This window comes from Oncorhynchus kisutch, linkage group LG14 (assembly GCF_002021735.2).
Source record: "Oncorhynchus kisutch isolate 150728-3 linkage group LG14, Okis_V2, whole genome shotgun sequence".
In the NCBI taxonomy this organism is placed as follows: Eukaryota; Metazoa; Chordata; class Actinopteri; order Salmoniformes; family Salmonidae; genus Oncorhynchus; species Oncorhynchus kisutch.
The window spans coordinates 55929146-55949613 of record NC_034187.2 but is presented as its reverse complement, the minus strand read 5'-3'; the positions used below and the strand labels follow the sequence as shown (position 1 = coordinate 55949613).

Below are 20468 nucleotides of genomic sequence, written 5' to 3'. Positions count from 1 at the left end.
ATAGATTTCACATGACTGGGCAGGGGCGCAGCCATGGGTGGGAAACAGCTCAGGTGGACATTCCTGCAGTCACAGTGCCAATTGCACGCTCCCTCAAAACTTGAGACATCTGTGGCATTGTGTTGTGTGACAAAACTGCACATTTTAGGTCCACCTGTGTAATGATCATGCTGTTTAATCAGCTTCTTGATATCACACACTTGTCAGATGGATGGATTATCTTGACAAAATGTAAAATTCTCACTAACAGGGATGTAAACAAATTTGTGCATAACATTTGAGAGAAATAATAAGCTTTTTTGTGCGTGTGGAACATTTCTGATATCTTTTATTTCAGCTCATAAAACATGGGACGAGCACTTTACATGTTGTATTTATCTTGTTGTTCATTGTAGTTCTCTCCCTGTGACTCTTTGTGAGTGATTCCTTCAGCACGGTAAACCTCTACCAGGTAAGTCTTCATATTTACTGGTGACGACCCACAAATGATGCTCTGCGATTGGCCAAATGTGTGATACGTTTTCAGTCAGTTTACTGTATATTGTTGTGAAAAATCACGTCAAAACTTAATGACTATTCACAGTTGTTTATCCGTATGATTAGGGGTGGTTAGGCTATTGTCAAATAATACTCGGAATGAGTACGCATATTATAAGCAACAACGCATATTATAAGCAACAGTTGGGTTACTTTTTTGATTAGGAATGAAAATGTATATTAAAAACCCTTTCGGTTTCGTTTGGATTCGGAAATATATTTCCTTGACGCGTCAGAGCGAAGTCAAGCTGTATTTTCGCTTTCAAATTTGATTAAGATACAGTACATTCTTATATTTGATTTAATCATTATGGCACTTTTCGACGTAAGTGGTTATAAATCGCACGCGGGACTTCGTGGGCAGATTCTTGGAACAGGAGTAGGGCATCTTGTTGACCGACCGAATCAGGAATTTGCTGTCCCAGTTGGAGTGGATGTGAGTATTTTACGCGTCTTTCAATCTGCAGTTCGTTTCTGTTTCTCCTGTGACAATGATATGGTGATCTAAATGATCTAATGTGTCCTATGTGAAGTGAACTATACCTTACTAAAGCATGGTTCAATGGAAACTCACACTTCACCTCAAGCACACTTTTACGCGCGCACGTATGTTGCGCTCTTTCTCTCCAGCCTTCAGGGTTCCTGAAGTCATGCAGCCGTGAAGGTGGTGTGTCCATTGATCTGAATCACGGAACAACTACACTGGCTTTCAAATTTCGCCATGGCGTCATTGTGGCTGTGGACTCCAGGGCCTCAGCTGGCAGCTACATTGGTAAACATCACATTCCATAGGGATTCGTTTTTAGTCTCTCGTTTCTCTCATACACTTGTGTTCATCCGAGAATACAGTGCCTATACACAGTAAGAAACTAGTAATAACATTCTACTGTTACTACTATAACTGCCTACTGTATTGTGAGTACTAAAACATCTACAAGTGGTAATTGTAAGATCCTCCATGTTGATGTGATTTACCTTGGAAAGTTGATGTGATCAGCCTTGAGTCCATTAGATTTTTGTTCCAGCAGCAGTCGTAGACACATCCGACACGTCAGATGCAGAATGGAGATCTATAACTCAGAGATCTATAACCAAACATAAAGCAATCATTCTCTAACCCCTTTCCCGTGCATTTGTCTTTCCCTGCAGCGTCGAAGGAGGCTAACAAGGTGATAGAGATCAACCCTTACCTGCTGGGGACCATGTCTGGTAGTGCTGCTGACTGCCAGTACTGGGAGAGACTGCTGGCTAAGGAGTGCAGGTCTGTTAGAGCTTGTCTCTGTTGGATTGAGTCCCGCTATACAGTTACATGGTGTTGATATCACAATCATTGATGCCTGTCTGTTAGGCTTATGCACAAGGGGAGGGCCAGTGAGGGTTGGTTGAAGAGAAAATGTACCAATCAATGTCATTTCCATACAATCAAAACAAATGCATGGGACATAAAGTAAGCACCGCACAACCATATCAATATCAACCAGTAACTCTGTAGTTACCATCTACTTAACGTGTTGGCCATAATACTTATCTAGACTAGCCCTCTCCTGTATTGGTGTTAATGATATGCTTCCAAGCCACATTAATGCCTCCATGTCTCTGGGTGTTAAAATGTATCTGGAAGTAAACCAGTGTTTTAGCACTCTGACTGCCTTGTCTCATACAGTGACTGACCATCTCTTTGTGTCTCAGGCTGTACAAACTGAGGAACAAGCAGAGGATCTCAGTGTCTGCAGCCTCTAAGCTGCTGTGTAACATGATGCTGGGATACAGAGGCATGGGCCTCTCCATGGGCAGCATGATCGTTGGCTGGGACAACAAGGTACAGGGGGGTTGTGTGTTTGTGTGTGCCTGTGGTATGTGTGTGCCTGTGGTATGTGTGTGCCTGTGGTATGTGTGTGTCTGTGCGTGCGTGTGTTTATTTGAAAGCCTTATTTTATAGATGACATTTTCATCCTGATGCTACCCAAAGATGTTTGAGTAGCATTGGAGTGTCTCCAGTTGACATGTCTGTTGATGAGTATTGATTTATTTGTGTCTTGCTGTCCAGGGCCCTGGTTTGTACTACGTGGATGATAACGCCACACGTCTCTCTGGTCGTATGTTCTCTACTGGTTGTGGTAGCAGCTATGCGTACGGAGTGATGGACAGCGGCTACCGCGAGGACATGACGGTAGAGGAGGCGTACGAGCTGGGCCGCCGTGGCATCACCCACGCCACGCACAGAGACGCCTACTCTGGAGGAGTGGTCAACCGTGAGTGACCTTGTTCGGAACCTATACTCATTCTATAACGATTCATTTGACATGAATTGACTAAGTCAGTTCATGTGAGACCATGTGAAGCATAGATAGGTGCAGGATTGAGTTTGCTGTATGTTGAGATATTGTTTGTTTGTTGTAATTCCATTCAAGAGGTTAGATCTAAATATGCAATTATAATCTAATCTCAAAGGGATTTATCCATATTAAAAAGTAGTCATATGCTGAATCCATAGGAAAATAAAATGTAAACAATACCTTTCAAATGAATTTATGTGTGTCTGTGTTTGTCCAGTGTACCACATGCAGGAGGACGGCTGGATAAAGGTGTGTAAGGAGGACGTATCAGAACTGATCCACCGCTATAGGAAGGGCATGTTCTGATCCCAGATCAGTTTCTACACCCACACAGACACACTGTGTTCTCTATCAACTGATCCCAGCACTGCTCCAAATAAAGACGGTTTTCAAACTGCATCCTCTGGATTGTTTAACCTGAAGGTCTTACATGCAGTCACAACTTGCTGCAACTGTTACCATTCCTATTCAAATGTACAGTATGATAATCTACCAGTTATGTACCAGTCCCAGTCATTGGAAAATGTTTGTAGGATTGTTTAATACAATACTACAAAACTTGATTTTAATTTTGTCTGTAAAGTCTGTTGAGACTTGTGAAATACACTTGACAACTTTGTGACTTGAAGCGTTTTAGTCAAATGTTTTAGCCTACTAAACAGTCGAATAACATAACCGACAGTTGGAAGAAGTAAAATTCGGAGTCCTTATCGTTTTGTCGAGCGTATCTGCTTCCAACAAACTGTTTCCTGAAACAGAAATATATGTCCCAAACCAGTCGGATGTGTTTGCCCAGGTATCTTTTGGTTGGCATAATTCTGTAAATGTCCACCTCAGTATAGGAGTTCACTGTACAAATTAAATTCTACAACCAAAATGTTTGTGATATCAGAGGAAGTTTTAAATGAATGCAATGAATTTGCCATAAAACCTGAAGAAGACTATTTCTCCCATACATATTATGTTCATTTTCTCAAAAGAGAATTACATCCCTTACAGAAACTACATTCCATAAAATAGTCTACCAACATTGATATAATCTGTTGCCAAGCAGGATTCTGTGCAATAGGTCTTGGTGAATACCAGATAATACATTTTAGCCCTAGAGGGCAGAAGTACTACTACAGCTCTCTGTTCTCCCTGGCAGTTGATCAGTAAATACACCGCTCAAAAAAATAAAGGGAACACTTAAACAACACAATGTAACTCCAAGTCAATCACACTTCTGTGAAATCAAACTGTCCACTTAGGAAGCAACACTGAATTACAATAAATTGCACATGCTGTTGTGCAAATGGAATAGATAACAGGTGGAAATTATAGGCAATTAGCAAGACACCCCCAATAAAGGAGTGGTTCTGCAGGTGGTGACCACAGACTACTTCTCAGTTCCTATGCTTCCTGGCTGATGTTTTGGTCACTTTTGAATGCTGGCGGTGCTTTCACTCTAGTGGTAGCATGAGACGGAGTCTACAACCCACACAAGTGGCTCAGGTAGTGCAGCTCATCCAGGATGGCACATCAATGCGAGATGTGGCAAGAAAGTTTGCTGTGTCTGTCAGCGTAGTGTCCAGAGCATGGAGGCGCTACCAGGAGACAGGCCAGTACATCAGGAGACGTGGAGGAGGCCGTAGGAGGGCAACAACCCAGCAGCAGGACCACTACCTCCGCCTTTGTGCAAGGAGGAGGAGGAGCACTGCCAGAGCCCTGCAAAATGACCTCCAGCAGGCCTCAAATGTGCATGTGTCTGCTCAAACGGTCAGAAACAGACTCCATGAGGGTGGTATAATGGCCCGACGTCCACAGGTGGGGGTTGTGCTTACAGCCCAACACCGTGCAGGATGTTTGGCATTTGCCAGAGAACACCAAGATTGGCAAATTCGCCACTGGCGCCCTGTGCTCTTCACAGATGAAAGCAGGTTCACACTGAGCACATGTGACAGACGTGACAGAGTCTGGAGACGCTGTGGAGAACGTTCTGCTGCCTGCAACATCCTCCAGCATGACCGGTTTGGCGGTGGGTCAGTCATGGTGTGGGGTGGCATTTCTTTGGGGGGCCGCACAGCCCTCCATGTGCTCGCCAGAGGTAGCCTGACTGCCATTAGGTACCGAGATGAGATCCTCAGACCCCTTGTGAGACCATATGCTGGTGCGGTTGGCCCTGAGTTCCTCCTAATGCAAGACAATGCTAGACCTCATGTGGTTGGTGTGTCAGCAGTGCCTGCAAGAGGAAGGCATTGATGCTATGGACTGGCCCGCCAGTTCCCCAGACCTGAATCCAATTGAGCACATCTGGGACATCATGTCTCGCTCCATCCACCAACACCACATTGCACCACAGACTGTCCAGGAGTTGGCGGATGCGTTAGTCCAGGTCTGGGAGGAGATCCCTCAGGAGACCATCCGCCACCTCATCAGGAGCATGCCCAGGCGTTGTAAGGAGGTCATACAGGCATGTGGAGGCCACACACACTACTGAGCCTCATTTTGACTTGTTTTAAGGACATTACATCAAAGTTGGATCAGCCTGTAGTGTGGTTTTCCACTTTAATTTTGAGTGTGACTCCAAATCCAGACCACCATGGGTTGATAAATTTGATTTCCATTGATCATTTTTGTGTGATTTTGTTGTCAGCACATTCAACTATGTAAAGAAAAAAGTATTTCATAAGAATATTTCATTCAATCAGATCTAGGATGTGTTATTTTAGTGTTCCCTTTATTTTTTTGAGCAGTGTATAATTGACTCATAGGCCAGAGTTCACTCCGTCCCTGATTAGATGAGCATGAAAATCAGCAGTGCTGTGGACCTCCAGACAAGTAAAGATACTGAACATGTTTTTATTCTAGTCTCTATCATATGATCATGTTCAGGACTAAAGAGACAAGTGCAGAGATTATCACCCTTTTTTAAGAAACATCTTTCTTACAGGACAACAAAATGTCTAGAATTACCTTTATTCAAAAGCCTATTATATTGTTACAAAATAATTTTTGAACTCCTACACCTAAACGTCAACAGTACCGCACCCAAACTAGTATCAGCACCTATTTATTTATGCCAGTTGTTGTTTACATCCATTGCTTGACTTGGACTGAAATAGGTGCCGGTACTCAAAGAAACTGTGTAGAGATGACCCCCTTTCTAAGAAGCATTTTATTAAAACATTTACATAATCAGACACTTTTATCCAGAATGATTTACATGAGAAATTATGGTTGTGCCTTGCTCCAGGGCACGTTGACAGATTTTTCTCCTTGTCGGCTGTGGGATTCTAACCAGCAACTTACCTTTTGGTTACTGGCCCAATGCTCTTAACCACCAGACTACCTGTCACCCCATCATTTTTCATACATGTCATCAAAATATATATTACTTCTTCTTAAGCCCATATACCATATACACAATTATTTTGTTCCACTTCAAGTCCTTTGCTGTTTAGAACATATCTTACTGCAAACATTATTAAAAGGGCCAGTATGACACTTTCATTTCAATTCTGTTCGGTGTAAGAACATTATTACAGAATGCATGAATTTGGTCTCTAATTGGTCTTGTTTGGCTGGTTGATTATGCGTCTGTTAAATGGATCACATTTACACTTCCAATAAAATACATGTTCACTTATTCACCAACTTATTTCTACAGAATGTGTAGTGAAAAAGTGTTATGCCTCATCATAAATCAAACGTATCATAAAAAAAATTAAAAGCTAGAAAAATAAAGTCACATTCGAGAAAAGAGAAAAATGTACAAATGGAACATGTGGACAGGCCCGGTCTGGATTATAGTTATACAATTAAACAAGTTAGTGTGAGCAAAGTTATAACATCACACAATTACTGTATCTTATACCACCAAAACATGTGCTGCTACACTACACATTCAAACAAAATTGAAAAATGTTTTTCCAGTTTACAGCAATATCTCTTAAATGTGATTGTTTTGGTGGATTCAGGTAGGGGAAGTTTTATTTTAATAATAATATAGATTCAAATTTTTACATCCATTGATTCTAATATACCAGTAAGATTGAGATATGCCTATCACACAGTGGAACATTTTCATTGTATAATTCAACAAAATTACAGCACATCTTTTAAAAAGCAAAAGGAATATATGAAAGTACAACTGTTTCAAGGAAATCACCAAAGAATATTTCTGACAGCAGATATGTTTTCTATATGGATTCTGTGTTTACAGTGTGTGTGTGTGTGTGTGTGTGTGCGCGTGTGCGCTTGTGCGTGAGAAAGATGTGTGTGAGACTGATGTGTGTGTGTAAATATACAGATGTGTTATGTTTTCGGGAAGTTTGTTTGTTATTTCCGTTGCTGTCCTCTTCAGCTCCTAAAACACATGAGAAGAGAGAGGTTACACACACAAACACATTCCAAACAGTAAGCAGTATGTTCCAGTGTGGTAGTGTTTGGATCTCTAGTTTGGTCATTAATATGAGGACATCTTAAAGTGACTTACTCTGATGTAACAGAAGTGCAGAGGTTTATCAAGTCTTCTGGATACCTTTCCCAGAGTTGTCAGAGTCGGTGTCAGAAGCTAAAACAGAAATAAAGAGATTGATTTGAAAGATAATGAGTTCAGGTTAAGTTCCTAATGCATGGTTCACGGTAAATAAAACCTTCCATATTAACTAAGTAGCTACATCAATTCACATCTAAGTTAGAACCAGCATCACAATCTACAAAGAAAAGAGACACAACCACACTCTAAAATGGCGATGTAAATAGTCAGCGTGGGCATTTGATTAATTGTACAGCAGTCTTATACACTGTTAAAAAAATAAAGGGAACACTAAAATAACACATCCTAGATCTGAATGAATGAAATATTCTTATTAAATACTTTTTTCTTTACATAGTTGAATGTGCTGACAACAAAGTCACACAAAAACTATCAATGGAAATCAAATTTATCAACCCATGGCGGTCTGGATTTGGAGTCACACTCAAAAATAAAGTGGAAAACCACACTACAGGCTGATCCAACTTTGATGTAATGTCCTTAAAACAAGTCAAAATGAGGCTCAGTAGTGTGTGTGGCTTCCACGTGCCTGTATGACCTCCCTACAACGCCTGGGCATGCTCCTGATGAGGTAGTGGATGGTCTCCTGAGGGATCTCCTCCCAGACCTGGACTAAAGCATCCGCCAACTCCTGGACAGTCTGTGGTGCAACGTGGCGTTGGTGGATGGAGCGAGACATGATGTTCCAGATGTGATCAATTGGATTCAGGTCTGGGGAACGGGCGGGCAAGTCCATAGCATCAATGCCTTCCTCTTGCAGGAACTGCTGACACACTCCAGCCACATGAGGTCTAGTATTGTCTTGCATTAGGAGGAACCCAGGGCCAACCGCACCAGCATATGGTCTCACAAGGGGTCTGAGGATCTCATCTCGGTACCTAATGGCAGTCAGGCTACCTCTGGCGAACACATGGAGGGCTGTGCGGCCCCCCATAGAAATGCCACCCCACACCATGACTGACCCACCGCCAAACCGGTCATGCTGGAGGATGTTGCAGGCAGCAGAACATTCTCCACGGCGTCTCCAGACTCTGTCACATCTGTCACGTGCTCCGTGTGAACCTGCTTTCATCTGTGAAGAGCACAGGGCGCCAGTGGCGAATTTGCCAATTTTGGTGTTCTCTGGCAAATGCCAAACGTCCTGCACGGTGTTGGGCTGTAGTAAGCACAACCCCCACCTGTGGACATCGGGCCCTCATACCACCCTCATGGCGTCTGTTTCTGACTGTTTGAGCAGACACATGCACATTCGTGGCCTGCTGGAGGTCATTTTGCAGGGCTCTGGCAGTGCTCCTCCTTGCACAAAGGTGGAGGTAGCGGTCCTGCTGCTGGGTTGTTGCCCTCCTACGGCCTCCTCCACGTCTCCTGATGTATTGGCCTGTCTCCTGGTAGCACCTCCATGCTCTGGACACTACGCTGACAGACACAGCAAACATTCTTGCCACAGCTCGCATTGATGTGCCATCCTGGATGAGCTGCACTACCTGAGCCACTTGTGTGGGTTGTAGACTCCGTCTCATGCTACCACTAGAGTGAAAGCACCGCCAGCATTCAAAAGTGACCAAAACATCAGCCAGGAAGCATAGGAACTGAGAAGTGGTCTGTGGTCACCACCTGCAGAACCACTCCTTTATTGGGGGTGTCTTGCTAATTGCCTATAATTTCCACCTGTTGTCTATTCCATTTGCACAACAGCATGTGAAATGTATTGTCAATCAGTGTTGCTTCCTAAGTGGACAGTTTAATTTCACAGAAGTGTGATTGACTTGGAGTTACATTGTGTTGTTTAAGTGTTCCCTTTATTTTTTTGAGCAGTGTAGCTTGGGGGTAGAAGCTGTTAAAGAGCCTTTTGGACCTAGACTTGGCGCTAGGCGGTAGCATAAAGAACAGTCAATGACTTGGGTGACTGGAGTCTTTGACAATTTTCTGACATTGCCTAGTATATAGGTCCTGGATGGGTGGAAGCTTGGCCCCAGGGCCTCTGTTGCGTCTTACGGTCGGATGCAGAGCAGTTGCCATACCAGGCGGTGATGCAACCGGTCACGATGCTCTCGATGGTGCAGCTGTAAAACCTTTTGAGGATCTGGGGACCCGTGACAAATCTTTTCAGTCTCCTAAGGGGGAAAAGGTTTTATCGTGCCCTCTTCATGGCTGTCTTTGTGTGTTAGGACCATGATAGTTTGTTGGTGATGTGGACACCAAGAAACTTGAAACTCTCGACCCGCTCCACTACAGCCCTATTGATGTTAATGGGGGCCTGTTCGGACCACCTTTTCCTGTAGTCCACGATCACCTCCTTTGTCTTGCTCACATTGAGGGAGAGGTTGTTGTCCTGACACCACACTGCCAGGTCTCTGACCTCCTCACTATAGGCTGTCTCATCGTTGTCGATGATCAGGCCTACCACTGTTGTCTCGTCGGCAAACTTATTGATGGTTTTGGAGTCGTGCTTGGCCACGCAGTCGTGGGTGAACAGGGAGTACAGGAGGGGACTAAGCACTCACCCCTGAGAGGCCCCGGTGTTGAGGATCAGCGTGGCATATGTGTTGTTGCCTACCCTTACCACATGGAGACGGCCCTTCAGGAAGTCCATGATCCAGTTGCAGAGAGAGGTGTTTAGTCCCAGGGTCCTTCGATTAGTGCTGAGCTGTAGTCAATGAACAACAATCTCACATAGGTGTTCCTTTTGTCCAGGTGGGAAAAGGGCAGTGGGGAGTGGGATTGAGATTGCATCATCTGTGGATCTGTTGGGGCAGTATGCAAAATGGAGTAGGTCTAGGGTTTCTGGTATGATGGTGTTAATGTGAGCTATGACCAGCATTTCAAAGCACTTCATGGCTACCGACATGAATGCCACGGTGTGGTAGTCATATAGGCAGGTTACCTTCGCATTCTTGGGCACAGGGACTATGGTGGTCTCCTTGAAACATGTAGGTATTACAGACTCGGTCAGGGAGAGGTTGAAAATGTGAGTCAAGGTACTTGCCAGTTGGAGGCTCGTCTTCATCTCTGTTCTGTTACTGCTGTATCTCTCTGTTACACTGAGATATTGTATGTAAACAGGCAGCATCCCAAACAGCAACACTCCTAACACTGGTTTCAGTATCAATGTGTCATGAAAACATGCCATATATTTGTTGAAGGGGCAAATGAGGACATAGACAAACATACACACATGAGATTGAGAAGGAATGCTCAACCAATTGAAAACTGAATTCTGAAACAGACAACAATGTTGGATGACAGTCAATGGAGTAATTGCAGAAACATACAGTAAGAGGCCACCTAAATGGACTCAGTGAGATGCCCTAACCATGTTTAGAATGACCCTGTATTATTTATGACTTGTAAATGGGAAGACAGCTTGATCTTTGACAGGTTTACGTCGATGATGTAGTTCCCCACCTCTGAAATTTGACAGAGGTATATTGGGTATATTGGGATAAAGGAAAAAGGAAAAAGACCAATCTCAGTGTCTGTGACAATAAATACTTTTAAGACAAGCCAGTCTAGATACTGCAAGAATATCGTGGTAGAACTAAATACAGGAAGGTCTTGCAGCAACCAGCTGTTGTAGGTTTAGTTATTGGCCTATTCTTAGAGGGCTTCTGTGGTTTGAGTAGATGACTCAATAGAGCTACATGTATCTCAGGTTAAGGTCTATGGAGCTTTATTTGGTGTACTGGATGTAACCCATTGAAGGAGGAGCATCATGTTGGATCTACCTCTATTTAATATTCAATGATTTTATAGCATCACATTGAAAACAGGGCAATAAACAAATACAGCATGAAAATGCAAAGTACTGTGCACACACACACACACACACACGCACCCACACATGAGAGGGGTGGAGTCCAACAGTGTTGAGTTAAGTATCACGCCCTTTCATGTAAGAGCATCAGGATGCAGCCATCTTGTGTCTATCTATCCTCCATCATGAGATGTCTGACACACTGACCCATCAACTAGTTCTAGTAAATAGGCCTTTTCATCTCCATACCGCTGTGTGGGATGCATTACATTGCTAAATATCAAATCAAATCAAATTTATTTATATAGCCCTTCGTACATCAGCTGATATCTCAAAGTGCTGTACAGAAACCCAACCTAAAACCCCAAACAGCAAGCAATGCAGGTGTAGAAGCACAGTGGCTAGGAAAAACTCCCTAGAAAGGCCAAAACCTAGGAAGAAACCTAGAGAGAAACCGGCTATGTGGGGTGGCCAGTCCTCTTCTGGCTGTGCCAGGTGGAGATTATAACAGAACATGGCCAAGATGTTCAAATGTTCATAAATGACCAGCATGGTCGTATAATAATAAGGCAGAAAAGTTGAAACTGGAGCAGCAGCATGGTCAGATGGACTGGGGACAGCAAGGAGTCATCATGTCAGGTAGTCCTGGGGCATGGTCCTAGGGCTCAGGTCAGTAAAAACTGGTGCAGCAGCACAGCCAGGTGGACTGGGGACAGCAAGGAGTCATCATGTCAGGTAGTCCTGGGGCATGGTCCTAGGGCTCAGGTCCTCCGAGAGAGAGAAAGAAAGAGAGAAGGAGAGAATTAGAGAACGCACACTTAGATTCACACAGGACACCGAATAGGACAGGAGAAGTACTCCAGATATAACAAACTGACCCTAGCCCCCCGACACATAAACTACTGCAGCATAAATACTGGAGGCTGAGACAGGAGGGGTCAGGAGACACTGTGGCCCCATCCGAGGACACCCCCGGACAGGGCCAAACAGGAAGGATATAACCCCACCCACTTTGCCAAAGCACAGCCCCCACACCACTAGAGGGATATCTTCAACCACCAATTTACCATCCTGAGACAAGGCTAAGTATAGCCCACAAAGATCTCCGCCATGGCACAACCCAAGGGGGGCGCCAACCCAGACAGGATGACCACATCAGTGAATCAACCCACTCAGGTGACGCACCCCTTCCAGGGACGGCATGAGAGAGCCCCAGTAAGCCAGTGACTCAGCCCCTGTAATAGGGTTAGAGGCAGAGAATCCCAGTGGAAAGAGGGGAACCGGCCAGGCAGAGACAGCAAGGGCGGTTCGTTGCTCCAGAGCCTTTCCGTTCACCTTCCCACTCCTGGGCCAGACTACACTCAATCATATGACCCACTGAAGAGATGAGTCTTCAGTAAAGACTTAAAGGTTGAGACCGAGTTTGTTATTGTCATGAACATTACAATCTTGCCATTCAACCAGGGTTTTTGTCTCACTGTGTAAACACATATGCTAAATGGAATACAGTGGCAGTAGATAATAGATGAAAACTCTTTTACCATCGATGTAAAGTAACTACATCGCTAACCAGGTCAAATGTTTTTGTTCACCAATAATTACTCCAATTCTCTCCCAGATGGAACCATGTTCTGGAATTCTTTAACACTCCCACAGTGTGTTCTGGTATGTGTGTGGAGGGGATAACCACATCAAGATCAGGTAGCTAATAAGTCTGTGAATGGAAAGTCCCTGATAAGAATCAATAAAGGGACAAACCATCAGTCCAATAGGCTACAGTGAAGGATGAACAATGCCACAGTGCCATCTACAGGTAGACTGTAACTCTCCTCAACACTGTTTCAGAGAAATCACCTGATGTCTCTGCCTGCCCTGCTCCAATAAGAAGTAGCCTCTCACCACAGATCTTAGATCAGATTACTCTAACCCCATTCTAATATAAACCATTTGATGGGTAAAACACATCCGACCCTGTATCAGTGGTTAAGGCAACTTTTACCAACTCCCTCTGTCATAGTTGCCTTTATTGTCAACAGAGAACTGGCATTTGATTTGGCACATACACCAGGAAGTAAGACAGGCAGAGCAGAGGCCATAGCTTGTTTATCAGATAAATGTATTGGGTCATGGAATCCTTCTTGTTACCTTTTTCTCTGCATTCTGAAAACAGTCAGGAAATTCTGTGACTTTCCGACTCAGGAAGTACAATCTATTGAAAATGCAGTTGATTTAATCTGTTGACTTTATATACAAAACATGTTAAGCCATACATGAATGGCATTAGAACTAAAACATTTTTTTGCCAATAAAAACATCAACAAAAACATCATGGAATAAGGAGTGATTGTTGGATATTGTAACAGCTCTCTTCTATCTCCTCTTCTGACGAAGAGGTAGAACAAGGATCGGACCAAAATGCAGCGTGATGATGATTCATGATATATTTTAATGAAGGAAAACCTATACATACAGAAACTACAAAACTAACGAAAGTAAATAATGAAAACCAAAACAGACCTATCTGGTGCAAACACAAAGACAGGAACAATCACCCACGAAAACACTCACAGAATATGGCTGCCTAAATATGGTTCCCAATCAGAGACAACGATAATCACCTGACTCTGATTGAGAACCGCCTCAGGCAGCCATAGACTACGTAGACACCCCACAAAACCCCTAAGACAAAAACACACCACAATAACCCATGTCACACCCTGGCCTGACCAAATAATTAAAGAAAACACAAAATACTAAGACCAAGGTGTGACAGATATGATGTTGTAGGTGACATGAAAAAACAACAGTGGAGGAATTATAATCCAATAGGAGATGAAAGAAGTACAATATCATCAGGCACCAGAGTGAAATGAGCTAAATAAATTGAAATAGAAAGTAAAAGAAATGCCATTGATTATTGACAGGTTTTAATGGTGATCCTAATGAGTAAATCACATTATAGCTTGTTTATATTTATATTATAGCAGTAACAAATATATTAAACGTAGGCCTCACTAATTCTAACAGCCTTCACCAGTTCACTAGTCATTCTCCAGTAGGCAACCGGTCATTCAATACCTGTCTTTGACATACAGATGTAGGATCTTGTTTGAGACAGTTTGCTACAGCAGGAAAATAATCCTGCAGCAACAGGAAATGGGAATTATTATGTGGATTATAATTCATGGGAATCACATCTGAAATTACAAAATGGAAATTACAATCTTCCGAATCCTTTTTAAACCTCAAATACACTACAAGTTTAACATTTCCTGCATTTCAGGAAAGTTCTCCTGCAACAGGGTGATCAAATTAAGATCCTACATCTGTAGGTCTGGCTTGTCTGCCATGTTTGTTCCCATGGGTGAACTATAATGAGGGTTGTAGTTGTGTTTTTTTCCATACACATCTTATTAGTGATTACAGTAACTGTGGCTGAACAGCCATGCTGGTGACTGGCCTGAGGTGTCAAAGGTCATGTAGTGTAGATGAGAGGAGCACAGAGAGATCTACACTATAGCCTATGTAAGGGGAGGGTATCTGATGAGGTGTCATTTCTAGTATGAAATGTCTGCCAATTCACAATAACAAACACTACTGAACTAACTAAGTCTCTTCAGCACTACAGAATGTGACCAGGGTGCATGTTCTCTGTTTGGCTCCTGATTGAAGCTCCCCAAAGCTCAATATGAAGCACAAAGACACAATTAGTAAGTTAGCAACCATTTATTTCTGTAAATCAACTGTATATATACAGATGTATGATTGTAATCATCCACACAATAATTCTTTATATAGAAAATATAATCACACAAAACAATCTAACTAACCTCCTCCAACATAGCCTGAGTGCCAGTCGGTTTATGTACTGTTTCCAACTCCTTGGCATGATAGCAGAAAGTGAAAGGAAAAGGGAAGGGGATATCTAGTCAGTTACATAACTGAATGCATTCAACTGAAATGTGTCTTCCGCATTTAACCCAACCCCTCTGAAATCAGAGAGACAAACATACGGCCACCTCCAATATGTCCGTTATAAAACTGTAAAGATCTGAGAAAATCATTTGTACACCATTGTTAAGAATAAAACGGCTATTGAATGATGTAGTAGAGCATTACTGAACAGCATGGAGTACGGATCACCTGTGTAGCAGAAAGATAATCCAAAAGTTATGAAGTTATTAATATTGTCTGTTATTAAGACAAAAGTGATACTCCTAATTCAAGGATGTTGACAGTATTGCACAGCACAAACTAGAACTTAGTTTGTAACATCTAACAGTGTCACAGGTTAGCAAAAGTAAAAATAACTCATTTTCAGTAAAAACCCATCTGTTTTTGATTTTCAAACCATTTTAAAGCCTATAACCCCAATATCAGACCCAGTTATTGTAAAAAAATATATATACATTAAAAGAAGATTTCTGTCATTGTAGATTTTAGTTGTGCAGTTATTAGTTACAAGAAGTTGTAACAATTTCCTTGACTCCCAGCTTCATAACACATTATGACAGGGTCATGACCATGTCAACATATGTCAAAACAGCTGAAATAACTTGTCATCACCTGTTATAATATGGTCATAACACTGTCATGACACATTTTTTTAGGCCTTTTTTAGGCCTGTCATGTATTGCGTTATTTTATGGCTGGTTGTGACACCTACACAAGACTGTAAAAACCCACACAAACATTTCACTACATCATAGCCTATGTGTCAACAGTATGTTTCTGATATATATTTTTAAATTGACCATATTAAATTATCAATGTAATTGGGCACAAATTGATGTCAGACATGCACCTACCCCTATGCTCTGTTGCTGATGAATGGGATGAATTCAGGAGCAGATTTCAGAAGCAGGACAAGACACCCTCTTTTTGACTGGGGACTTATTTAAGGGCATGTTTGTGATAGGCCTATCTGGCTTATATGATTATGATGGTCATAATGCTTCATGACTGTGTCATGAAGTGTATTTTCTTAGTCAAAGTAAAGTGACACAGGATGGTTATAATGCTTCATGACAGTGTCATAAAGTGTATTTTCTACAAGTTATTTAAAATATGATCCAAAAAACATGACTGAAAGAATTCATTACATCAAAAACAAAGGATTTAAGAGACAAACTTTCAAACAAAAGGAAACATCATGGTAATGAAAATAATTATTGCAGGTGTCATAACCAGCAATAAAATAATGCAATATGTGTCACAACAGGTGTAAATATATGGGTCATGACAGTGTTATGATCATATTATGACAGGTTATGACAAGTTATGTCAGCTGTTATGACATATTATGACATAGTTATAACGTGTTATGACACATGGTGTCAAGTTGTTCCCCAAGAAGGTATCACCAGATAATGCTGTTTTAGAGAAATGTGTCTTTGTGGCTGGGTGCACATTACTTTGACTCAAACTTCTAGAAAAGTTTTCTGTCTTTCTTTTCTTGTCTCTGCTACTCTGCTGTAAAAACAGACAGACAGACAGACAGAGGTCAGTGAAAAAGATGACTGAAGCTAATACAGCATATTCCACTGAAAATACTTAAAAACAAATCCTTTTTTTTAATCATAAAAAAAAAATGCTACCCCCTTTTTTCTCCCCAATTTCATGGTATCCAATTGGTAGTAGTTACAGTCTTGTCTCAACGCTGCAACTCCCGTATGGACTCGGGAGATGTGAAGGTCGAGAGCCATCCACCACCCAACCAAGCCACACTGCTTCTTGACACAATGCACATCCAACCCGGAAGCCAGCCTCACCAATGTGTCGGAGGAAACACAGTACACCTGGCCACCTGGTCAGCGTGCACTGCGCCCGGCCCGCCACAGGAGTCACTAGTGCGCGGTGAGACGAAGGATATCCCTGCCGGCCAAGCCCTCCTTAACCCGGACGACGCTTGTCGCCGCCCCATGAGCCTCCAGGTCGCAACCGGCTGCGACAGAGCCTGGGCTCAAACCCAGAATCTCTGGTGGCACAGCTAGCACTGCGATGCAGTGCCTTAGACCACTGCGCCACCCGGGAGGCTGACTTGAGCCACACCCACATTTTAGCCACACCCGTTGCTGATAGGTGTATAAATAAAGCACACAGCCATGCAATCCCCATAGAAAAACATTGGCAGTACAATGGACCTTACTGAAGAGCTCAGTGACTTTCAACGAGGCACTGTCATAGGATGCCACCTTTCCAACAAGTCAGTTCGTCAAAGTTTTGCCCTGCTAGAGATCCCCTGGTCAACTGTAAGTGCTGTTATTGTGAAGTGAAGACTTCTAGGAGCAACAACGGCTCAGCGGGCGAAGTGGTAGGCTACACAAGCTCACAGAACGGGACCGGCGAGTGCTGAAGTGCGTAGAGCGTAAAAATGTCCTCAGTTGCAACACTCATTACCGAGTTCCAAACTGCCTGGAAGCAATGTCAGCACAATAACTGTTCGTCGGGAGCTTCATGAAATGGGTTTCCATGGCCGAGCAGCCACACACAAGCCTAAGATCACCATGCGCAATGCTAAGCGTCAGCTGGAGTGGCATGAAGCTCGCAGCTATTGAACTCTGGAGCAGTGGAAACACGTTCTCTGGAGGGATGAGTCACCCTTCACCATCTGGCAGTCTGCCGGACGAATCTGGGTTTGGCAGATGCTTGGAGAACGCTACCTGCCTCAATGCATAGTGCCAACTGTAAAGTTTGGTGGAGGAGGAATGATGGTCTGGAGCTGTTTTTCATGGTTCAGGCTCCTTAGTTCCAGTGATGGGGAAATCTTAACGCTACAGCATGCACTGACATTCTAGAAGATTCTGTGCTTCCAACATGGTGGCAACAGTTTGGGGAAGGCCATTTCCTGTTCCAGCATGACAATGCTCCATGCACAAAGCGAGGCCCATACAGAAATGGTTTGTTGAGATTGCACAGAGCCATGACCTCAACCCCATCGAACACCTTTGGGATGAATTGGAATGGCAACTGCGAGCCAGGCCTAATCACCTAACATCTGTACCTGACCTCACTAATGCTCTTGTGGCTGAATGGAAGCAAGTCTCTGCAGCAATGTTTCAACATCTAGTGGAAAGCGTTCCCAGAAGAGTGGAGGCTGTTACAGTAGAAAAGGGGGGACAAACTCCATATTAATGCCCATGTTTTTGGAATGAGATGTTGGAGATGTCAACAGCCATGTTCAATGTTTCCACATACTTTTGGACATGCAGTATATCTAATAGTAACTCAAACTTGTGTACCTCATAACATGCATTCATGTCAATAGGGGATTGTTGAGAAAGTTGACATTGGTGTTTCAAAAACAGACAACTAGAGAGACTGTAACGATTCTCCTCCTCTTCTGAGGAGAAATAGGAAATATTGGACCAATGCGCAGCGTGGTACGTGTCCATGTTGAATTTATTAACACTGAACACAAAAACAAAATAACAAGGAGAACGAACGAAAACGAAACAGTTCTGTCTGGTGATGACACAGAGACAGAAAACAATCACCCACAACTAAAATGGGGAAAACAGGCTACCTAAGTATGATTCTCAATCAGAGACAACGATCGACAGCTGCCTCTGATTGAGAACCATACCAGGCCAAACACAGAAATACAACATTGAAAAAAGAACATAGACTACCCCCCCCAACTCCCGCCCTGACCAAACTAACACAAAGACATAATAAAGGAACTAAGGTCAGAACGTGACAGAGACATTCACCTGTTTGATTAGTGAGAGAGAAACCTAATGCTTTTTGGATGAGTTTGAACCATCATCAGAAGCTACAAGGAAAACAGACACAACAACATTGTAAAATGGATACAGTCAAACACAATACATCCAAAGTCAGATGATAAATAATGAACAACTACAAGATTAAGCATTTTCTTTCAGTTTCAGTGATGATGTCAGAAGCAGAATAAAGGCAGCCACTTACTGTTGTCCTGAATAATGCCTGAAACAGAGATAAACATGCTGAATATATGCTGATGTTGAGGGTTCAGTTTCAATGTTTAGGGTTTGATCACCTGTCAGCCTTTCACACAGTGTTCTGTTCTTCGTCTCTGTTCTGTTCCTGCTCTGTCACACACAGTGTTCTGTTCTTCGTCTCTGTTCTGTTCCTGCTCTGTCACACACAGTGTTCTGTTCTTCGTCTCTGTTCTGTTCCTGCTCTGTCACACACAGTGTTCTGTTCTTCGTCTCTGTTCTGTTCCTGCTCTGTCACACACAGTGTTCTGTTCTTCACCTCTGTTCTGTTCCTGCTCTGTCACACACAGTGTTCTGTTCTTCACCTCTGTTCTGTTCCTGCTCTGTCACACACAGTGTTCTGTTCTTCATCTCTGTTCTGTTCCTGCTCTGTCACACACAGTGTTCTGTTCTTCGTCTCTGTTCTGTTCCTGCTCTGTCACACAGTGTTCTGTTCTTCGTCTCTGTTCTGTTCCTGCTCTGTCACACAGTGTTCTGTTCTTCGTCTCTGTTCTGTTCCTGCTCTGTCACACAGTGTTCTGTTCTTCATCTCTGTTCTGTTCCTGCTCTGTCACACACAGTGTTCTGTTCTTCGTCTCTGTTCTGTTCCTGCTCTGTCACACACAGTGTTCTGTTCTTCACCTCTGTTCTGTTGCTGCTCTGTTACATTAAGATCATGTTTCTAAACAGAACAGCGTCTCAAATAACATCACTCCTCTGCTGAGCTGAGTGTATGCCATTCATTATTACAAAATATCCTACACACAGCTTCATGGACTTCCTGTAAGGCTGTGTAGTCAGTCCCTGAGTGTATAAAGCTAGTAGGTGAAGTCTGAAGCCTGCTGCCTGACCTGGGAAGTCCCTAGACAGCAACAGGAGATAAAAAGCTGTATACAGCATTGTGTTAGTTCTGGTCAGGCCACAGGAATAAGAGCTGCTGCTCACTGTGGGGAGGGGTCACAATACATATAACAGGAAGTAAAAATGGGTGTCTCTGAAGCCTACTGAATTAAGTAATGCAGATGCTGACACTCAATAACACCTATGGTGCACTTTGTGTGCTGTGACAATAAGTTATGTTCTTTTGCGTCATCACAATCTCCATATAATTAATTACAACTTAATAAAGTGATGTCATTTGACTGTTCTAGGTGGTAACAGAAACTCAAGAAAATCTAGAGAACATATATAGCCTGATGTAGTCCTCCTGTCTGGTGATGATCTACACAGGACACACTACAGTACACATTAGCTCAGGTAATTCATGATGACATTCCAGAGGTCAGATAGTTGCTGCTAATTTCACGCTCATTGCATTGACCAGAATGTACAAATACACAACA

General features: G+C 42.9%; 1 protein-coding gene across 1 annotated transcript; it reads left to right on the top strand.

Moving 5' to 3' along the window:
- The first annotated feature begins 533 nt into the window (after nt 1-533).
- psmb8a (proteasome 20S subunit beta 8A) lies at nt 534-3495 on the top strand. The gene is made up of 6 exons (XM_020500419.2): nt 534-973; nt 1168-1309; nt 1687-1798; nt 2227-2356; nt 2585-2789; nt 3091-3495. Exons 1-6 carry the CDS (start codon nt 848-850, stop codon nt 3177-3179), a joined length of 804 nt encoding a protein of 267 aa, XP_020356008.1. The 5' UTR covers nt 534-847; the 3' UTR covers nt 3180-3495.
- Nucleotides 3496-20468: the final 16973 nt, after the last annotated feature.